Source organism: Gordionus sp. m RMFG-2023, chromosome 2 (assembly GCF_954871325.1).
Source record: "Gordionus sp. m RMFG-2023 chromosome 2, tfGorSpeb1-WG-v2, whole genome shotgun sequence".
Taxonomy (NCBI): domain Eukaryota; kingdom Metazoa; phylum Nematomorpha; class Gordioida; order Chordodea; family Parachordodidae; genus Gordionus; species Gordionus sp. m RMFG-2023.
Window position 1 is genome coordinate 21,682,433 of NC_088776.1, and position 19,563 is coordinate 21,701,995.

Sequence of the window (19,563 nt, forward strand, 5' to 3'; positions counted from 1 at the left end):
TATTTACATAAATGTAGCTTTGTTTTTTTACATGACAGAAGGAAAAGTACATGTGTTGAAATTGCATTTCACACACAGACAATATGTTCACATTACATTATTATATGTAATATCATTATTTCTTAATTACCATGAATCATATCCAAATAATGTGTATTATAGCTCATATTTCCCAAATGTCTTAAAATGAATGAATTATTATGTTTTGCTGATATTACATTGTCCATATTAATGTTGCATAGATTATAAATGCAGATACCCCAATGTACAGGTCATTATTGATAATATGTGTTTTCGCGATTATATATTGAAAGGTATCGGCGATATTATATTATAAATCATCATAAGGGAAGACGATTCGACAAATTCCCTGAACGTCTTCAAGGCGTCTCGATACAATTCAAAAAGGTGATTCGATACAATTCAAAGAGGTGATTCGATACAATTCAAAGGGGTGATTCGATACAATTCAAAGAGGTGATTCGATACAACAACACCACAGAGAGAGGGACGCTGGGCTTGTGAAGGGTGGGCGTGTTGTAACTGTTGAAAAAAAGAAGAAATAAATTTAATATAATACATCAAATGTCAGTTATTTTCTGACAGGGAAATTAAGTTTTCCTTGGGGGAAGAAGTGGAGATAGGGATCACGGGGTGTATTTCATTGTTCGGAAAAACCCGTAGTTGGAGATTAAGAGATATTGAATTAGATGTCAGCTGTGGACCTTTGGATGTCAGCTGTGGACCTTTGAGAAATGAAGAATTGGATAATTATATTATGTTATATTTTTCTACATATTTTATGTTAGATTGTTGTGGTTTTATTGGAAATAAAGATAATTATGTTAAATATGGATCGTCGTTAATGGTCAATGGTATTTATTTAATATTATTAGAAAGAATTATTTTGGGTTGTTAAGTTATATAATTGAGAGTAAAGGGCATTTTTGTTATATTTAAGGTAACTTGTAATATTATCTAATCCAATATCTCTTAATCTCCAACTACGGGTTTTTCCGAACAATGAAATACACCCCGTGATCCCTATCTCCACTTCTTCCCCAAAGGAAAACTTAATTTCCCTGTCAGAAAATAACTGACATTTGATGTATTATATTAAATTTATTTCTTCTTTTTTTCAACAGTTACAACAATAATTATTATCAAGAATTATTATTTTTAAATCAAAATATCTAAGTCACCCAAATATTACCATTTCTATGCCTAGAGGGAAAATACCAAATTGATAAAGTTAGATAAAATAATGGTTTCGAGGAGTTATTCTAAATGTATTGAATTGAGAAATCTGGAACAGTAGAATTATATCTAAATAAATGATACATATTTAACAATTGCCGACCTGGTTACCAAGAGCGTGAGTATCTGAAGAGGCAGATGGTTTTTTCTGGTTACACTTGACGAACTCGATTCCCTGGTTGTTCGATACATAGTTAAATCATCTTCGTTAGCGGAGGAGTGGTATGTTAATGCGTGGTAACAGTGTGGTTACCTAACGGTCTCTTATTTCTATTTACAATTGTTTGGAGGCTATGAGCTAAGGATACCATCGATGGGGAATACATTGGATTCGAGCATGTTTGTATCCAGGACTGAAAAGAGTGAGGGTTTTGTGAAAACCTTAGTGAGATTTTATATATGCTCGCTTTCCTCTTTACTGCTGATTATTAAACAATCTAGATAGTTTTTGTCATAGAAACACTCAAATCATCCTTGTTATACTGTGGTAATATATTTGGTACATAGGATATGCCCAATGGAATCCTATAATATTAAAATACCTGTTTTTGTATTGGTAGATAAGTAGTATTCTTAAACTTTGGATCAATCGGAAGCTGCAGAATTTCTGAAAGCCATTATAAAAAAATTTCCACCTTTAGAACCTGATAATTAAATTGCAAAACTTTGGGATAAAATAGTATTCGCACTGTAAGGCTGAATTTGAAGTCATCTTAAAATCTACTTAATCAATCAGAAGCTGCAAAGAGATATTCCTGGGATCCATTAGAATAATTCGCCTTACTGACGATCAAATTGTAAAACTTTGGGATAAGATAGTATTCGCACTGTAAGGCTGGATTAGAAAGAAGTCATCTAAAATTCTGCATTTATTTTTAAACATTCCCATTATCTTTCTGACATATATTGTTTGGGTAACCAATTTAACTTGCTCTTTCAAAGAGTCTATTTTACTCTATTCCAGTGGAGATCAATCAATAATTTTGGGTGATAGGCTTTCATGGTACTTTGACTGCACTGTCCAATTTTCGGGTAATTTTACTAAGAAATTACTGAAAGTTTATAAATCACATATGTGAATTTCTTACTCTCTGTAGGAGTATAGACCGGACTCCTTTCTCTTAAACTAAATATGACAACTCTTTGTTCTAAGGGCAACCCTCCATGGAAATCTAAAAAATGCATATAGTAAGTCTTGTTATTCACTGTCAACTACATTGGTAGTGGGAAGAGGGGGGCCAGATAAAACCATGTTGGGGGAAGGGGGGAGTTAAGGGGTATTATGATTTTGTCTCAATTTTATTTAGAGGGATATTGGGGAGAACAAATATTTTTTATTTTAATTATATATATATATATATTCCTTAGGCGCCTAGGATTATCAACCAAAAAATATTCGTGAATGATAAATCATAGCATAAAATTTTAGAGATGATACGTTACGATCAAACCTAATGAAACACAGAAATGGAAATGGACTAGCAAAGAATCTTTTTTTTAATATTAAATTTTTTTTATGATGAATTTATTTTAATCATCTTTCATGGAACTAATTTATTACTTGAAGAATGTTTGTGTGTGTGGGGAGGAGGTTACAAGAAGAGTGATTTATTAAAAATAAATTGGTATTTTTTAGGGAGGCGGGGTAAATATTTTAAATGTTGCTTCATTAAGGTCGTGGAATAGCTCTTGTGATTTTAGCATCAATAGCGCAATGGGGTATAACCTATAATGAAGAAGTGTTGGTAAGTATGGATTTTATTATTTTTATTTTAGAACATTTATTTGATAGAAAACACAAAAGATCATTCCCAGGAAAAAATTAGACAAACAATTTTTCTTTAAATTATCAAAAAGCCTTCCTCGCCCCTCCCTTCCTCATAAATTGAGAGTTTGCCCGGAATTCCAGTTACCATTTATAAGAAGTAGGAATTATAATTTAATAATAGGCACGAAATCTTTCCATTTTTACTAAAAAAATGTTCTCGTTTTCATCTTTGTAGGAAAATTTTTATTTATGAAAAAATAGAAATGAATGGTATAATATTTGTTGCTATACGTGCCATTAAATAGGTCATATAGCGCCTAGATGTCCTTATACTGCGATAATATTCTCAATAAATATATAAAAAATTTGCAAAACGACAATTATATATTTTATTAAATTTCAAAAAATTAAAAATTGGAAGGGAAGTAGGGAGCGTTTAATCCCCTATATAATTTTGATTACTTTAAAATTAAAAAAAATTATTAATACAAATATTTGCATGTTAAGCCAGTGAAATCATTTCAAAAACCCACAAATTTTTATAATGTTTGAAGGCTTCTCTGGGGTATAAGAATATTTTTTTCAAATTTATTCCACAATTTTTGAATTACATACAAATGGTTTTATTATATTTTAAAATATAACTACTATGTTTAAAAATGCTAAATAGGAAGTAGTGGGGTATGGACTGGTTATCCATAATGATATCCAGGATATTGAACTTATGGACGGTAAAAGAGATATATTCAATCTAGGATGGGAATGTCTACATCATTGGGATAATGATATAAATTGAGTTAACGAGGATGACAATAAATATGTTGAAATCGCAGTGGATAATATGTTAATCATTACCGCAGGGATACTCTTGATATTTTGACATTTAAGGAAAATAACAATTATACCACCTTATTTAATAATTTCACTAATGTTTCTAAATCGGTGTATGATAACATTTTTATCCAGAATGATAACAGAGAAATTAATACAGATTTGGTGAAATTCATAGATAATAAAAATGGTTCAACATAAACAAATATCAATGATAAACAGATAAATAATAATGGGATTGTGAAGAATAATTATAATATTACCACTAATGATAAAGATATTGTTTGATATTCAAATGAAGATAAGAGTTTATTTAACCAGATTACTGCCTATTATGCCAGCATGGCTTATACAAAATATAATCAATGAACAAATCAAAATTCCTGGGAACATATGCCCATATATTTCAGACCTTTATGAAGATTTATGCCAGCATTATTATATTATATCATTAATGTGTTAATATTATATTCTAACGTATAAGCTTTTTTGAAGTTTAGACATATTTTATTTATGTTTGGGTACATAGTATAATAGCCAATACCTATTTTTATTTTAAAGAAAAGGGGAGATGTTGGAGAGATTTAATTAAATATAAAATTATAAGATAAAAATGTTATTTGGTTTTCAAAAATGTTAGGATATGTGGGAATTTATAACCTAACTGTATAAAATTTGTATGTCGTTTTTTGAGGGTTTTAAAGAGAAGGAAAGTATTTAATTTTTGGGTTAGTCAAGAATGTAAAATAATTATAGTACAATTATGGTAATAATGGCGATTTAAAATATTCTGCTTTAAAATATCCGGCCCGTATCCTGAGTAGGGTCTGCGGGTCTCTTTAATACTTATGTTGTACTAATATTTAAAATTAACGATTAAACTGAAAAAAGGGATTTTTCAACAGAAACTACAACAGGAAGTGTTAGATTCTATCTCTCCATGTAAAAAAGTATGGTGTCCAAAAATGATTTCTCTTTTATGGAATCTACATTTATGCTTCGCAGAAATCGATAAATCGAAATATATTAAATATACTTTTACGTTCCTCGTCATTATTCCTGAGGGAATCGCACAAGACGAATAGAGGGCTATCGTAGTATCATTATTAGGAGCGCTGGCTAGCTCAAGTGCAATAGGTGAGAAACTCAGAGGTGGGGAGAATTTTTTGATGGGATTGAGAACCTGCGCTGAGTCTATGGTGTGCTCTTTACCATCATTAATAAATTTAGATATCTAGAATGATTAGAACCTACGTTTAAATAAAATGGTGCACACCAGGTATGGTCTTCCTTATCCGTTCAACACAAATAGTACATAAATACAAATCCTAGTTATATAATATAAATTAATTATATTCTAAGGAAAAGGTTTAGACTTGATAAAAATTTAATATAAAAAAATTAATTGCTAAAGGAAAAATGTTAGTCTCCACCCGTTTATAAAATATTCTCCCTATTTATACTATTTCTTATGAGTCCAACTTATCCAACCAATCGCATAACGTAATTTTCCATAAATTTGTGGGATATTTTTATGTGTATAAATTGTTTTGCTAATCCGAGTAAACAAAAAACAAATTTATTCAACTAAAGGCTTGCTCAATTATATAATATGAACATAATTTAATGTCACTTCCCTCTCAGTGCTCTCTAACAAGGGATGTACGATGGGAGGGGGGGGGGGGGCTCTGTGTTATTGGCTTAGGAAAGTCTATAAAATTCTATTCTCAAATTTTTTTAAATTAAATTTATTAATACTTTTTAATTATTATTTTATATTTTTAATATACCAATCTGCCTCAATATAAAAAAAAGACCAACAATTTCTCATGACACACAATTTTTTAAATTATAAAACTCATGAAGGATTTATATTTTTTAAATGAACCTTTAAAAAGTTATAGTTCAATCCTTTACCTATGTAAAAAAATTTAAAAAGATATATTTTTCTTTAGTAGATCTCTAAAAATTCTATTTTTTTGACTCAAGCCTGACCGAAATTTTTATTAATTAATAAGCTTGAGATTTTTACATATGTTTAGGTAGAGCCCACTTCGGGACAAATTTTTATTTTAGATCTGAGCTCAGTCCAGAATTTTTAATTAAAATGTATAAATTAAGTGCATTAAATGGCCATTTGCTTTGTCCACAGAAAAATTCGAATTATCATTTTATATTGATAAAGGAAGAGAAAATATCATTTTCTATATTATTTTTTATAAATTTTAACCTTTTATTATCTAGCCATTTTAAAATTATCATAAAATCAAAAATAGGACTTGATTGACTATAAAAGGTCCACCATATGCTTTTAAAAACCTTCATAAGGTTAAATTTTAGTTATGTGACCCTTTGCTTAATTGACCCAAATTTTTTTAAATGGAATAGTGTCAATTAATTTCATGAGTCTTCTCATAATTCCCCATTATATTTCTTATTTGGATACATTTCTGATATATCTATTCTAATATCTAACAATCATCTCTTGTTTGAATGATTATCACCGGGCTCTATCCTTTTGAAGCACGTATCCACCTGCCGAAAATATAAAACTTTTTGATCGGTAAATTCCTAAAAGAATACATCTTTAAATAACATTGCCCCAAATAAAGGGCACCTTTAATCAAATATCTCATTACAAATTAATTTGGAGGTTCCGGAAAGCCGAATTATATTCACTTGAGATACCTCTAAGTATTTTAAGCCTTTTTTATTATAATTGTACCCGATCATATTTTTTAAAAGTTTATCTCAATTTTCCTTGCAACTTTTCTAGACAATATGCAACTGTGCTCTTTGATTTTTGAATTTTATCTTGAACTCTAGGTCTATGATTTTTTTTAGATCAGCAGCAATTGCGATTTCCCTTATCTATTGGCATCAGTTCTAATTAATAAGTATTCACTTTCGCCAATCATGAGATAGGAAGAATGAACAAATTAGGAAAAATTTAGTTTTTTTAAAATTATTTACTTAATATTATATTAACAAATAAAAAACTCTTTTGAATATAAATCCGTCAATACCATTCGATTTTATATTGTGGCTTTTTTTTCGAATCCCTACCCGTTTTAAATCTTGCCTTAATTCTGAAATGGCTGGAATAAAATGAACGTTTCAACGTTTACATACATAAAAAATTATATTCTAGATATCCTTAAGACCTCATTTTTAGTAAACGCGTTATGTTCAAGAGTTGCGTTATTTAACCTTACGTTATTAATTAAGCCAATAAATAGGTGCAAATTTTTAAATATGAAACATTATGATGATAACGCTATGATAAAATTTTAAAAACATATGTTGCCATATGTTGATAAAATATATGCGATACGAAAAGGTATATTTTTCTTAAATCTTAGTTTAATCTTAAATTAGTTATTAAAACTGAATCATAACACTGCGTTAAATAACACAAATCTTGAAGATATCGCATTTACTATAAAGGGCTAAAGCTTCTTTTAAAAAATTAACGTTCTTATATATTTTTTTTAATTTTAAAAAGAACGTTGCACGAAAATAAATGGTAATTATGTTACTACCAAGTAAACATATAGCAATTTGTTAAACAACAACCAGATTTTCTAAACAATGAACAATTTTTAAATGCAATAAGACCCCTTTTACTTGTGATATATATAAATATTAAGAAATGGAATCACCCGGTCGTTTTCGATTAACTATATATATGATATATGCCTTGTAGCATACATCCAGCTAATTAGAGCTTCGGAAGAAAAAACTCGATCCTTGCTAAATTTGATGTAAGATCTATGCGATTATTGATAAACACTCCCAGATTAGCAGACCATTTTAGAAAACTATAATTTTTTATTATATATTATAACTATATGTGGTAGTGTCGATCCAAACAAAAAAATACAAAATACCGATTCGTTCAATACTGCCTTTAGTGATAATAACTAACAACAATCAAAAAAATAAACTATCGTTTTCTGGCAGAGTAGTATATGTTTAAATTTAATTTTTCAGAGGAGGACAAAATTTTCAAATAACATAAAAATTCTCTAAAATATATTTTAAAAATAACGTTTTATTTTTTCCCAGGAACCACTCCTTTCTGGGTGTCCCTGGTAAGAAACTTTTTTAAATTTATAAATGAAAGTTAATATTTTAAATTTAAATAAAAATATTTAAAAAAATAAACATTTACATATAAGATCTTCATATATTCTAAATCTATAACCGTCAAGCCCAAATTAACCCCGTTACTGATAGTATTATTTTCTTAACGTTTGTCTCTATTAAGCATTTATAAATGTTAATAAACGATTTTTAGGTTTACTAAAAAAAAAAAATTCGTTTTTTTTCACGTTAATGGTGCTATATTGAAAATTGACTTTTAAATAATGACTATATGTCTATAAAGAGGTCTGCAATGAGCGAAATTTTTATCATAAAAGTGTTGTGTTTTTAATTATTTTATAATTCATATTATCTTTTGTTTGTACAATATTCGTTTCTTTTTTTATTTGCTACAATTTATATTTTTCTTTGTTTGTACGATATTCGCTTATACCGAGCCTGTTTTGATTTTATCCTCAAAACTGGTTCTAGCCAGTTTTCGAGATTGACGATAATATTTTGTTATTGTTGTTTAATTGTAAAAGGGGTATTATATATAGACCCCCCAAAATGAATTACGACCATTAAAATTACGTCGTTTTGCTTCTTGATTATTTTTATTGTAGATATATTGATTCTTTTTCTTGATTACCTATGGAGTAAAATAAAATTCGTGTTACGATAATTTCCAGTCTTGGTTATTGAGATTCTATGACTAAGATGATAGCCAAATCCGGTCCCCTTGTCTTCTTTATCGACAATCCCGGATTCCCGAACTCCGTAGAGATGTTCTCCTCCCCGATGGTGGGACCCGATGGTCAAAATACAACTAAAAGCACGCTTGCACATTGTTTTAAATATTTTATAACCCGTCCGCTTATAGGTTTTCATACAAAAGATACATGCCTGCTTGCTTTAAATTAAACTGACTGCCTTTTTGAAAAAAATCACCCGCTCGCTTACTTTGCATTCACACTTAGCGCGAATTAGTGACGAAGTATAAAAAAAATTAATGTAAAATTATTATATTTATATCATATTTTATAAACATCGCCCTGAATTCGCGATAATTGTGAATACAGGGTTAATTATTACCACATATAAAAATAAAAATTCAATAGTTAAGATAATATAATATAAATATAATTGTTGGATTTAAATTTATTTCCTCATATCAAAAATAAAATAGTAATAAAATATTTATGATTATTTTTATTTAAAATAATGAAAATAAAATGTTTTTTGTTTAAGTTCTTATTTTAAAAATATGTCAGAAGAATAAAATGCAGATCCATTTTAAAAATAACATTTTTCAATCCGCCAGCCCATTATTTAATTTTTTAATCCGCCCTTATTAAATGGGCAGGAACCCTTCATTGCAGAGCTCTATCAGGGACCGCTTTTCTAAAATAAACAAAAATTACAAAAACTTGGTGTGAAAATTTATAATCCCCCCCCTCCCCATGGATTTCGTATTGCCCAATACAAATTAAACAATATTGTTGAATGTTGTCTTATTTACTTTATAGATTGATTAAATTTTTTATCGATTTCTTTAACAGTTTGGAACCGGATAGAGTGATTCAAAGCAAAATATGGAAGTATTCAGATCAGCCAAATTATTTTCATAACCCAATAAACTGAATATTGATATGATGATGGCTACAACATTAATTTGCGTAAAATCGAAGAAGAGGTGATATATATGCCCTTTTTGAAAATAATACCCTAGCCCATATAAATGTTTTAAGTTTTTTTATAATTGATTTTCCTGAATTAATCATATCGTATCCCTTACCATTCATTATATATATTTTAATAATTTGATATGTAATATTTTGATTTTGCAAGATTTAAACTTACCTAATTAAATTTATATTATTCCAATTATGCAATTTCTCTCTCAGATTTATTATGCCTTTTGAAGGGACTATTTGATATTTTTATAAAAATTGATTTATATAAACAACTGAACTGGAAATAATCCAAACATTTGATTTGCAAATTATTATGATTTAAGCGTTTAGCTTTTTTCAAGGTCAAGTTTACCTAATTTATACTAAAAATTATTTACCGATTTATATTTCTATCGCGAAAATCTATTGTGATCTTTAAAGCGGACTATTGATATTATTATAAAATAAAACGAGAAGCATATGTTATTTCATATTATTTGGCATACATTTTTAAACAAAATATTTATCATGACGTATTGCCAAATCCCAATCTTAGTGCTGTTTTTTTGAATATATAAATCAAGTGGTATAAAACAAATTTATTTTATTATAGAAATTCTAAATTTAAATATTACGAAAATGCCAGCGGAAACATATTTTTATAGTAAACCTTCTCCTTACTCATTTGAAGAGGTAATTATTTTTTTAAATAGTATATCGATTGAAAAATTATTAGTTTAAAAAGCCTTACAACGAATCTGGACAATCTTCCCACCACAATATGACTGGAAAAAAGCGTACTTATCATGATGATAGTTATGGCGATTTAAAATTAAAGCATGATTTATCCCCTTTACGGCCTTTATATTCAACTCCATCTTATAACGTCAATCTCATTCGAGAGAAATCATCGCCCTCTTTGGAATATACCTCGTTTATGCGACAACCCCCTTACACTTCAACTTCGTCACCCTCTTATGTTTATAATATCAAACCAAAATCCGGTATTAATACGGAAATCGACAATTATTTAAGTGCTTGCATCTACGATTACCCACCTAAGAGTGATTTAAGTGTAGGGTACAATCCTAGTTATGGTACTTCTTATCGATATAGTTTTCCATATTCGTATTATCCAGCTTATAGCTCCTATTCTAGCAATTCTTATCCACTATGGACGAGCTTTAGATCATCATATCCTAATTATTATAGCAGTTCGAATTATTCCTCGCGATATGATTATGGTGGATATCCCTCTCGCAATTACGACTTATTGGATTATGAAAAAAGTTATTATTCTGAATATTACCCCACCAAGCATAGTTATAAAGACACAGGTAGCTATTATCCTGCTGGAAAATACAATAATTATGCTGTTTATTATCCTTACAGTAGATATATCGATACTTATTACCCTTTATCCACTTACAAAAGGGGTCTTAGATCATGTTATAATTTATATTAACACATAAATTTATATTTTCTGCGAATCCTACTTTGCCAAGACTTCTTTTTATTTACTTACGAAAATAATACTAATCATTTTATCCATTACTCAATATAAAATTTTATATCAAATCATCTGATCATTATATTATTTTTTAAAGTTCAAAAATAATATTTGATAAAATAAAACATATGGATTGTTGTTAATGAATTCATAAGATTAAATTTTCCTTTTTCAAGGCTAAATTTTATATTAATGAATAATATTTTTAAAAATATAATATGTAGATTAAATTTTTGTCATTTTGGATCAGCGTCCCCAGCTTATCAAATAAAAGCCTATCTGTTTCATTATTGGAATTAACCCATTTTTCCCAAGTTAATTTTGTTTTAATTTTCAGTTTTTTTTAAAATGACTTTTCTTAATTATTGGGTGAATCATTTTTTTTAAAATTTTATAGTTTTCGGAACACATCTTAATCAAATTACGGAAATTCACTTTTCTTTTTTTTAGATAATGCATACATTTGGCTTTCTGTTGTATTAATACTCAAATGATTTATTCTATCATCTACTCTTTATACTGTCTGAAAGTTTATTTGTATGTTTCAGTAAAATATAACTGTTAAGTTCATGATAAAGATCAATTAAAAATATTCTACTGTAATATTAAGTCATTACTCTACGGTAAGTGATTTTGAAGTACAAAACATTTGTATTGGCTACCTTTTTTGTTTGGGATGAATAGTGATTTACCATGATTTTTTCTAAAAAAAATAAGAATTTAATTTATTGAACTAATTGAATATCAATGTATAAATCCTTGAACTATAAAATTAAATTTGAAACGAAGAATTTCATAATATTATTTTGAGTTTTCTTTTATATCCTGTGTTAACTGGTTCTGGTTATTATTTCAGAATTTTATAAAAATATATTACTGTGAGAAGTAGGTCATGCAGGACTCGATGAATAAGTGCCTCGACATCACTTCCAGCGGGATTGAAGAGAGTATCAACATTGATCATTATTTCAGAGGTATTTGGGGTAACCTATTTTAGTTAGGAATCAATATTTTACGGCGACAAATATGTTTTTTAACTTTACGTTCGTTAACTACTACCCGTTACAAAAATAAAATATTTAAATATAATCTTTAACAAAAGTAAGATTCGATCTCTTGCTATTTATTATAGTAAAAATAGATCTTATGTGTAATTTATAGGTCGAAAGAAGAGCCTATTTCCTGACTAGTGGATTATAGTGGGTCCTAGTGTCGAAAAGCGTTCAAATTCTCGCGAGAATTTTAAAATTACATTAAATCTACAACAAATTTTATTTAATTTATGTATAATTTTGAAATATAATGCATTTGAATAATCATTTATTCAAGCCTTATAGGTGATTTTTGGTTTTTATATTAAAAGTTATCAAAAAATAAATAAAAGAAATAACGTTAAAACAATATATCGGGATAATAAATGTGCCCACATAAAATAAAATATGAATAATGAAGTTACAATAAAATGTAAAAGAAATCGATAAAGATTATATAGAGATATTTAAAGATTTAGGTTAAAGAATAAAGTGAAAATTACAAAAAATAGGAAAATTTGTTCCTAACAATTATAATATAGAATATGGTTATAAGGAGTTAACGTTATTATATAGATATCTTGATCAAAATAGTAAAGTCCAGAGTTATAACCTCAGGGATAACTCTTCACAGTTAAAGCGAATTCGTGGCCTAGTATATACAAAAATTAATCTTAAAATGATTATATTTATATCATATTTTTTATATTTCGCCGCGAATTCGCGCTATGTGAATGCAGGGTAACATAAATTCTTAATTATCCTTTTTGAAAAGATGAATCAACAGTTTATTATCTGCATGAACCACAAATTTTCGGCCAAATATATATTTCCGCCATTTTTTTATACCAAAAAAGAGCTAGAGCTTCCAGAGAAACCCGTTATTTAGCTGTTTCTACCTCTCTGAAAATTCTTGAAAAAAATAATATTGCCCTTTTGATCCCCACTATCTAATGTGCCCACCTATACTTTTGTTGGAGGCAGCAACAGTCAAAATCCAAATGCTACAAGCACACTAAAATAGTTTCTTAGCAATTTTTAGTTTTAACATTTCAAACGCGACATATTGCTCATTTTTTTCCATTCAAAAAGCACACTCTTTTTTAATTATTCATATAAAAGTGCTGCTAATTTAGCGAAACCCACCGTAAAGCTATGATGATGATTTAACATTCTAAGGAACGATCGTATCTAGTCCATATTCGACTTTCGCACGCATATTTTCTGGCTCATTAAATTTTTATCTAATAATTTTAACATCAATCCTTTGGCTCAAATATATAATTTCGGTGATTTCATTACGCTTTTCTTGATTGGCTTTCAACCCTTTATCAAGGGTTCTTAAAATTTCCTCCAGCCTTTAATTGTGCTGTTTGGGTGTTTTCCCGTTATATTTAAACATTATCTATATAATACAATACACTTTCAAAACCTTAGCACATCGCAGTGTACGCTAGAAAATTGTTGCGGAAACACTTAGCCCAAATGGTAATCGACAAAAGGTAAATAAACCTTTAAATGTCGATATTGACAATAATTTTCTGATTATCTTTCATAGGTAATTACAAGTAAGCAGAAGAAAATCTATTGAAAGAGTATTTTTCCCTTTTAAAATTTGCAAAAATTTCCTCAATCCTTTTTTTATAGGCACCAATGATGTTGAGTAGCATTCGATGGGATAAAGTTCAATACCTTCTTTTTCTATTTTTGTCCGCCTTTCAAACGTTACCAGCGTAACGAGAAGTATTGTGGTATAAATCCATTCTTTAAACTGATATCAACTTAAAAGCATCCGAGTTTTTAGCCAAATATTTTATTTATTTATTCTTTCCCAATGCTTCAGATTCTAGTAATTTCTCTTCCTAAAGTATTACACCCCTTCTGAAAAATTTCTTAGTTTTCGAGTATACCAAGTTTTATCCCTCTCATTTTACTTCAGAGTCTCCTTTGATAAATTTCTTTATTCCCATATTATCGATGGTCAATATATTTTTACCGTTATTCATACATAATCTTTATATTTAAATTATATGGTATTTATTATTTTTCAATTTTTTATTTCGGACTATTTGTTTTTTATCACATAATATTTAAATTTTTCTAGGCCATATTTTTCATTTCGAAATTCATTATATTTAAATCGTCAGGAGTAAACTAATATATACATCTGATCATTTTTCATCTTTCAAGACATAAAGTACAAATAAATAGAGAACAGTTTTCATTTTTGAAAATTTTTTAAGGTTTTTTATAGATGTATCACTAAACCTAAAGCTAAACATTACAATAATAAGATAAAAGTGAGTAAAATATAATAATAATGAAATATAACTTTTCTGAAAAATAGTACCATACAGACCTTACCTCATTTTTTTGGAAAAAAAGACATTACATTTAACTAGGTACTAAACAACATTGGTAATCAGGGACTTACCCCCTAAGACACTTGCAACTTTTTGTCCTCAAGTCCAACAAATAATAAAAAAAAATACTGGGCAGATTAATTTTGATCAAACCAGAGGAACCGATAGAAGGGTTCTTCCTTCGTCAAATTCTTGCAATCTAAGTCATCTAATCAAATTTTTATTGTCTTAACTCATTCTCTACTTGACTATCTTTTATTCTGATCTCTCCCCACCTTTCCTCTCAAAGTAAAACATATTACTTTTCCTTATAAATTTTTTTCGGGGTGTTTTAAATTCAGCTTTAGTTAGCAGTAGGAATAGTTCATTTAAATCATAGCTTTTATATTATTAAATTATAATTGTTTGTATTTCCTATTGATTAAATTCACCTTTTATATAAATTATATTTTTTTATCACAATTTTACTTTTTCTATATTTTGTTTAATACGTTGACTTACACTTTTCAATTTTTAATACTAACGATTTTTTTATTTTTTATTGCGATATATATGTCAGAGACCAGAGTTGTTAAAGTAGCGCGCTATCTTTTTTGGTAGCTAATAGCCGCTACTTTTTTAAAATTATTTAATTTTTTAGCGCGAAGTAGCGCGCTACTTCGCTACTTTTAAAAATATAATGAATGTAAGTATAAACATAAAAATTTAAATATAATATCATAATTAATTATAATTTATTATTTAATTTTGAAATTTAAATATGTTTTCAATTTTTAATTTATATTTTCAATCTGTGTTAATAATCTAAAATGGCATCGTCCATGGATATCCAAATCCTTGAAAGTGATTCAGATATGGAAGATTCAATGGAAGAAAATGTACTTAATAGCTCTAATAACGTTTTTCCATTCCCTAAATTTGAAAAATTTTTTTAAATAAATATTAAAACAAAATCTGGATTCAAATTCATGTGCTTAAAATGTAAAAAAAATATATCATCAAATCAATCGAGTAGCTATAACCTGAAGAAACACCTAAAGGTAAATTGTTATTTTTACATTATAATAATATTTATTTTATTAGACTGTTCACGCCAATTGCTATAAGGAAATAGAGAAACATATAAAAAAATTTGGTATAGGAGAATCTTCATTCAAAAAGACAAATACTATCCAAACCAAATTAACGGATAATAAACATGCCAATATTTCACAAAAATTGGCTGATAAAGTTATTGTTGATTTTATTATTGACACAGTTCAGCCAGTGTCTTTGGTTGATAATCCATCATTTACTCTGATGATTAAAACTTTATCCCCTGGCACAACAGTTTATGTCGCCAGACACTTATGAATAAAATAGCCGACAACTTCAAAGTGATGAAAGATGCTCTAATAGTAGAGTTATCAGATATATCTTATGTATGTACCATAGCAGATAGTTGGACACATAACAGAAGGTAAAAACTTATTTATATTTATAAATTGATCTGATTAAATATTTTTAGAGCTTATTTGGGAATCACAGGCCATTGGTTAGACCCTAGGACTTTAAAAAGAAGATCTGTTTTTTGAAATTAAAGATGATTTAATAGAAAATCCAATTGATATTTTTTTTCAATCAAAAAATATTGAAATGAATATTTTTGATAATTTTTCATATATTAAAAATTTATATATAAAATTTAATACCCCCTTGCCCTCAAGTGCTAGTGTCGAGAGATTATTTAGTAAAACAAAGCTTATACTTTCTGATCGTCGCTCTAGACTTGGGGATGATAATATTGAAATGATATTATTATTAAAATGCAACAAATTAAAATAAATATTTATTTATATTACTTATTTTTTTATAATCTAAACTGACTATATTTTTATATTTATAAATGTTGATTTTTATATATTATTTATTATACATTTACATTATAAGAAAAAAAAAAAAAAAATTTGTTTCATTTGTTTCTAAATTTTTTTTTATAAAAAGTAGCTTAAAAGTAGCTAAAGCTACTTTTGAAAAAAAAGTAGCTAATAGCGCGCTACTTTTTTTGACAAATAGCGAAAGCGGTAGCGCGCTACTTTTTTTGACAAATAGCTATTACGGTAGCGCGCTACTTTTAAAAATAGCGTTTAACAACTCTGTCAGAGACCTTCATAGGATTAATTTTTTGACCAAGCCCGGCCCAGGCCCGCAGTAAAAAAATTTATTAGGCCCAAGTCCGGCCCGGCCCAGCCCTAGTTATAAAAATTCCCAAGCCCGGCCCAAGTCTATGATAGGTTTCAAAAAAATTTCCTAAACCCGGCCCAAGCCCATATCCAAAAATTAAATTTATTTAATGAAAGTAAACAATATTTAAATATATTTAGGCGATCTTTTGTTTACAATACTGAAATTTATTATTATTAGAAGAAAAAAGGCAATATTTCTTTAAATTAGCAACTGTTTTAAATAATCTAAATTTTAATTTAATAATTTTAGGCGCCCAAGCCCGGCCCAAGCCCGGCCCAAGCCCAGCCCAAGCCCATTTTTAAAAAAAAATTTAAATCCAGGCCCGGCCCAGGCCCGCTAGAAAATATAATATTAGGGTCAGGGGCCGGCCCGGCCCATTAAGGTCTCTGATATATATTAGTGTCACTGTCAGTGTTTTTTCAGCCAATGTTATTTTTCAACTTTAAATCATATTTAGAGCTTGCTGGAAATGTATTCAAATATGTTTAGAAAACCTAGTCTGTAATTTTAAGAAAATTTTGCCATAAACATTTGAATGATCACTCATAAAAGCTTAAATAAAATAATGACAGATTATTTTTAAAAATTTTTTCGAGGTTTATTTAAATTTTATAATATAAAATACAAAAATTATAAACATTTTTTAATAGGGAAAGGGCATTTTTTGTCCGGCGATGTATAAACTAGTGATCTGCATCGGGTCTAATTATTCAAGCCCGGCCCGATCCGGCCCGAAATTTTTTTTAAAAAATTTACCGACCCGGCCAAGCCCGAATTTATTTAAATATAGAAATTAATTTTTATAATTACTCAAAATAAAAGACATATGTTATATGTCGTTTAGTTTCAATAAATAAAATCAAATATTTTATTTTACATAAAAAATTCAATATAAAATTGATAAATTTAGATATATTTAAAAAAAATTCTAAGGTCCGACTCGACCCGGTCCGAATTTTTTAAATATTAGGCTCGGCCCGAACCCGATGATTTTAAATAGAATTAGGCCAGGGGTACGGGCCGGGCCTAACTTTGCAGATCTCTAGTATAAACCATTATATAAAATATTTTTTATTATGAAAAGAAAAGAAAAAAAAACAATTTTGTTTTTACATGGCGAAACTTTACAGATTGATTCAAGATGTCCGATTTTCATTTTATTCCAAGCTACAATTTTGGCACTTCTTTTTCACGATTTTCCCCTCATTTAATTCATTTTTATTAAAAAAAATTTATTTTAAAAAAATCATCCTTTTTTAAGAAATGATAAAAAATACGTTTTTGTTTAAAGGTTTTAACTTTTTTCCCAATCCTTCTACGAACAGAATCAATTTAAGGTAAATATGAGCGGAGTGTTCTAGACAAATATATAAATAAGTAAATAATGGTGTATTTACTAAATTATCCTAAATTCATTACAAAGTGAGGGGGGAGGGGGCTCAAATGTTCATCCAGTTTGTAACAAACCCATTACACCATAAACAGGGTTGTAAACATAGTCCGGACCTCCGAAACCGGATTCTGGACTTTCCCAGCCACATGGAACTTAAATCCGGGCCTGAACCCAATTTTTTGCAGGAATTTTAATCATTTTATAATGAGTGATTTTTTTAAAACAAAAGTAAAATGTAATAGATTTGGTCTAAAGTTGTGTTTTCTTCTAATGTATTAAACTGTCAACTTGATTATCATTTTTCAATTTTTTTTACCAAAATTTTTATATACAAAGCTATTGAAGAACTTTGTCAAAATACTTACTAAATTAATTCTATTCGATCGATATGTTGGGTAATATACTAGTAAATCTTATTTATAACGGAAACGGGTCGAACTCGACCCTGGATTCGGCCTGCCTGGACCGATAATTTTTTAAAATTTCAACCCTGACCCTATACCTAACCCGGTAAATATTTTGTAGAACCAAAATCCTGGATATAACAGGTCTTATAATTATGTTTTTGTCCAATTTTACGCATACCTATCTAATAATAATAATAATAAATGGCAGTAATAACTTTTTAACCCATGAAGAATAAAGTTATTAAATTTTGTGTGAAGATATTTTTTTCTAAATAATTTGAAATTATCATATGACGCCAAAAAAAAACGTTTTTACGCAAAAATTATAAAAAAACACCTTCAGTATGTTTTTTTTTATTTTACAAAAATATATTTATCCTAATCATTTAAAATTTTGTTCATGTTCCAATTTCAAGTATTAACTATAAAATAAAGGATATTGACTATTTTACCTAGAAGTCAACAAAACTATTTGTCTGATAAAGACTCTAAAAAATGAAAATTCTGATATATCAACTATTGACACCGATTTTATAAAGATTAATGAGGATGAAGTTTAATAAAAAGTTCGTGTATTACGTGCAATAAAGTTATAAAAAGTCACAAATTTAATAATAAATGGATGTGCATTCCAATTGTGCTGATTTTTATACATGTATTGATTAGTTTCTAATTCAAGATGAAAAATGTAAAAATTATAATATTTTTTAAATAAGACAATAAAATTTTGTCCAATTTTGCCTTAACCTAGACATTTTACTTTGAGAAGAGGGGTAAGATAGCGAAAATGGCACACCATAATTTAAAATAGGTTCTAAACGATTATAGGTAGAGAACTATATTTTTTTAATATTTTCTAGTTGAGGAATTGGGTTACACATTAGTTTATAATTGTTTTTTTAAATTTCATGGTAAAATGTAAAATACCAACCTTTTCACCCCGGTCATTTTTATTTTGTAAATAATATTACAAAAAACATTTTTGGTCATTTTATAAAGTATAATAAATAAAAAA

At 28.1% G+C, this 19,563-nt stretch overlaps 1 protein-coding gene and 1 long non-coding RNA gene across 2 annotated transcripts; both read left to right on the forward strand.

The window, feature by feature from the left end:
- The first annotated feature begins 10,151 nt into the window (after nucleotides 1-10,151).
- On the forward strand, nucleotides 10,152-11,271 carry LOC135925193 (uncharacterized). The gene is made up of 2 exons (XM_065460407.1): nucleotides 10,152-10,311; nucleotides 10,355-11,271. The coding sequence occupies exons 1-2, from the start codon at nucleotides 10,258-10,260 to the stop codon at nucleotides 11,081-11,083; spliced, it is 783 nt and encodes a 260-aa protein (XP_065316479.1). The 5' UTR covers nucleotides 10,152-10,257; the 3' UTR covers nucleotides 11,084-11,271.
- Nucleotides 11,272-15,463: 4,192 nt separating this feature from the next.
- Nucleotides 15,464-16,327, forward strand: LOC135925020 (uncharacterized). The gene is made up of 3 exons (XR_010571499.1): nucleotides 15,464-15,562; nucleotides 15,606-15,981; nucleotides 16,030-16,327. It is a non-coding gene; the product is annotated as an uncharacterized LOC135925020 (long non-coding RNA).
- Nucleotides 16,328-19,563: the final 3,236 nt, after the last annotated feature.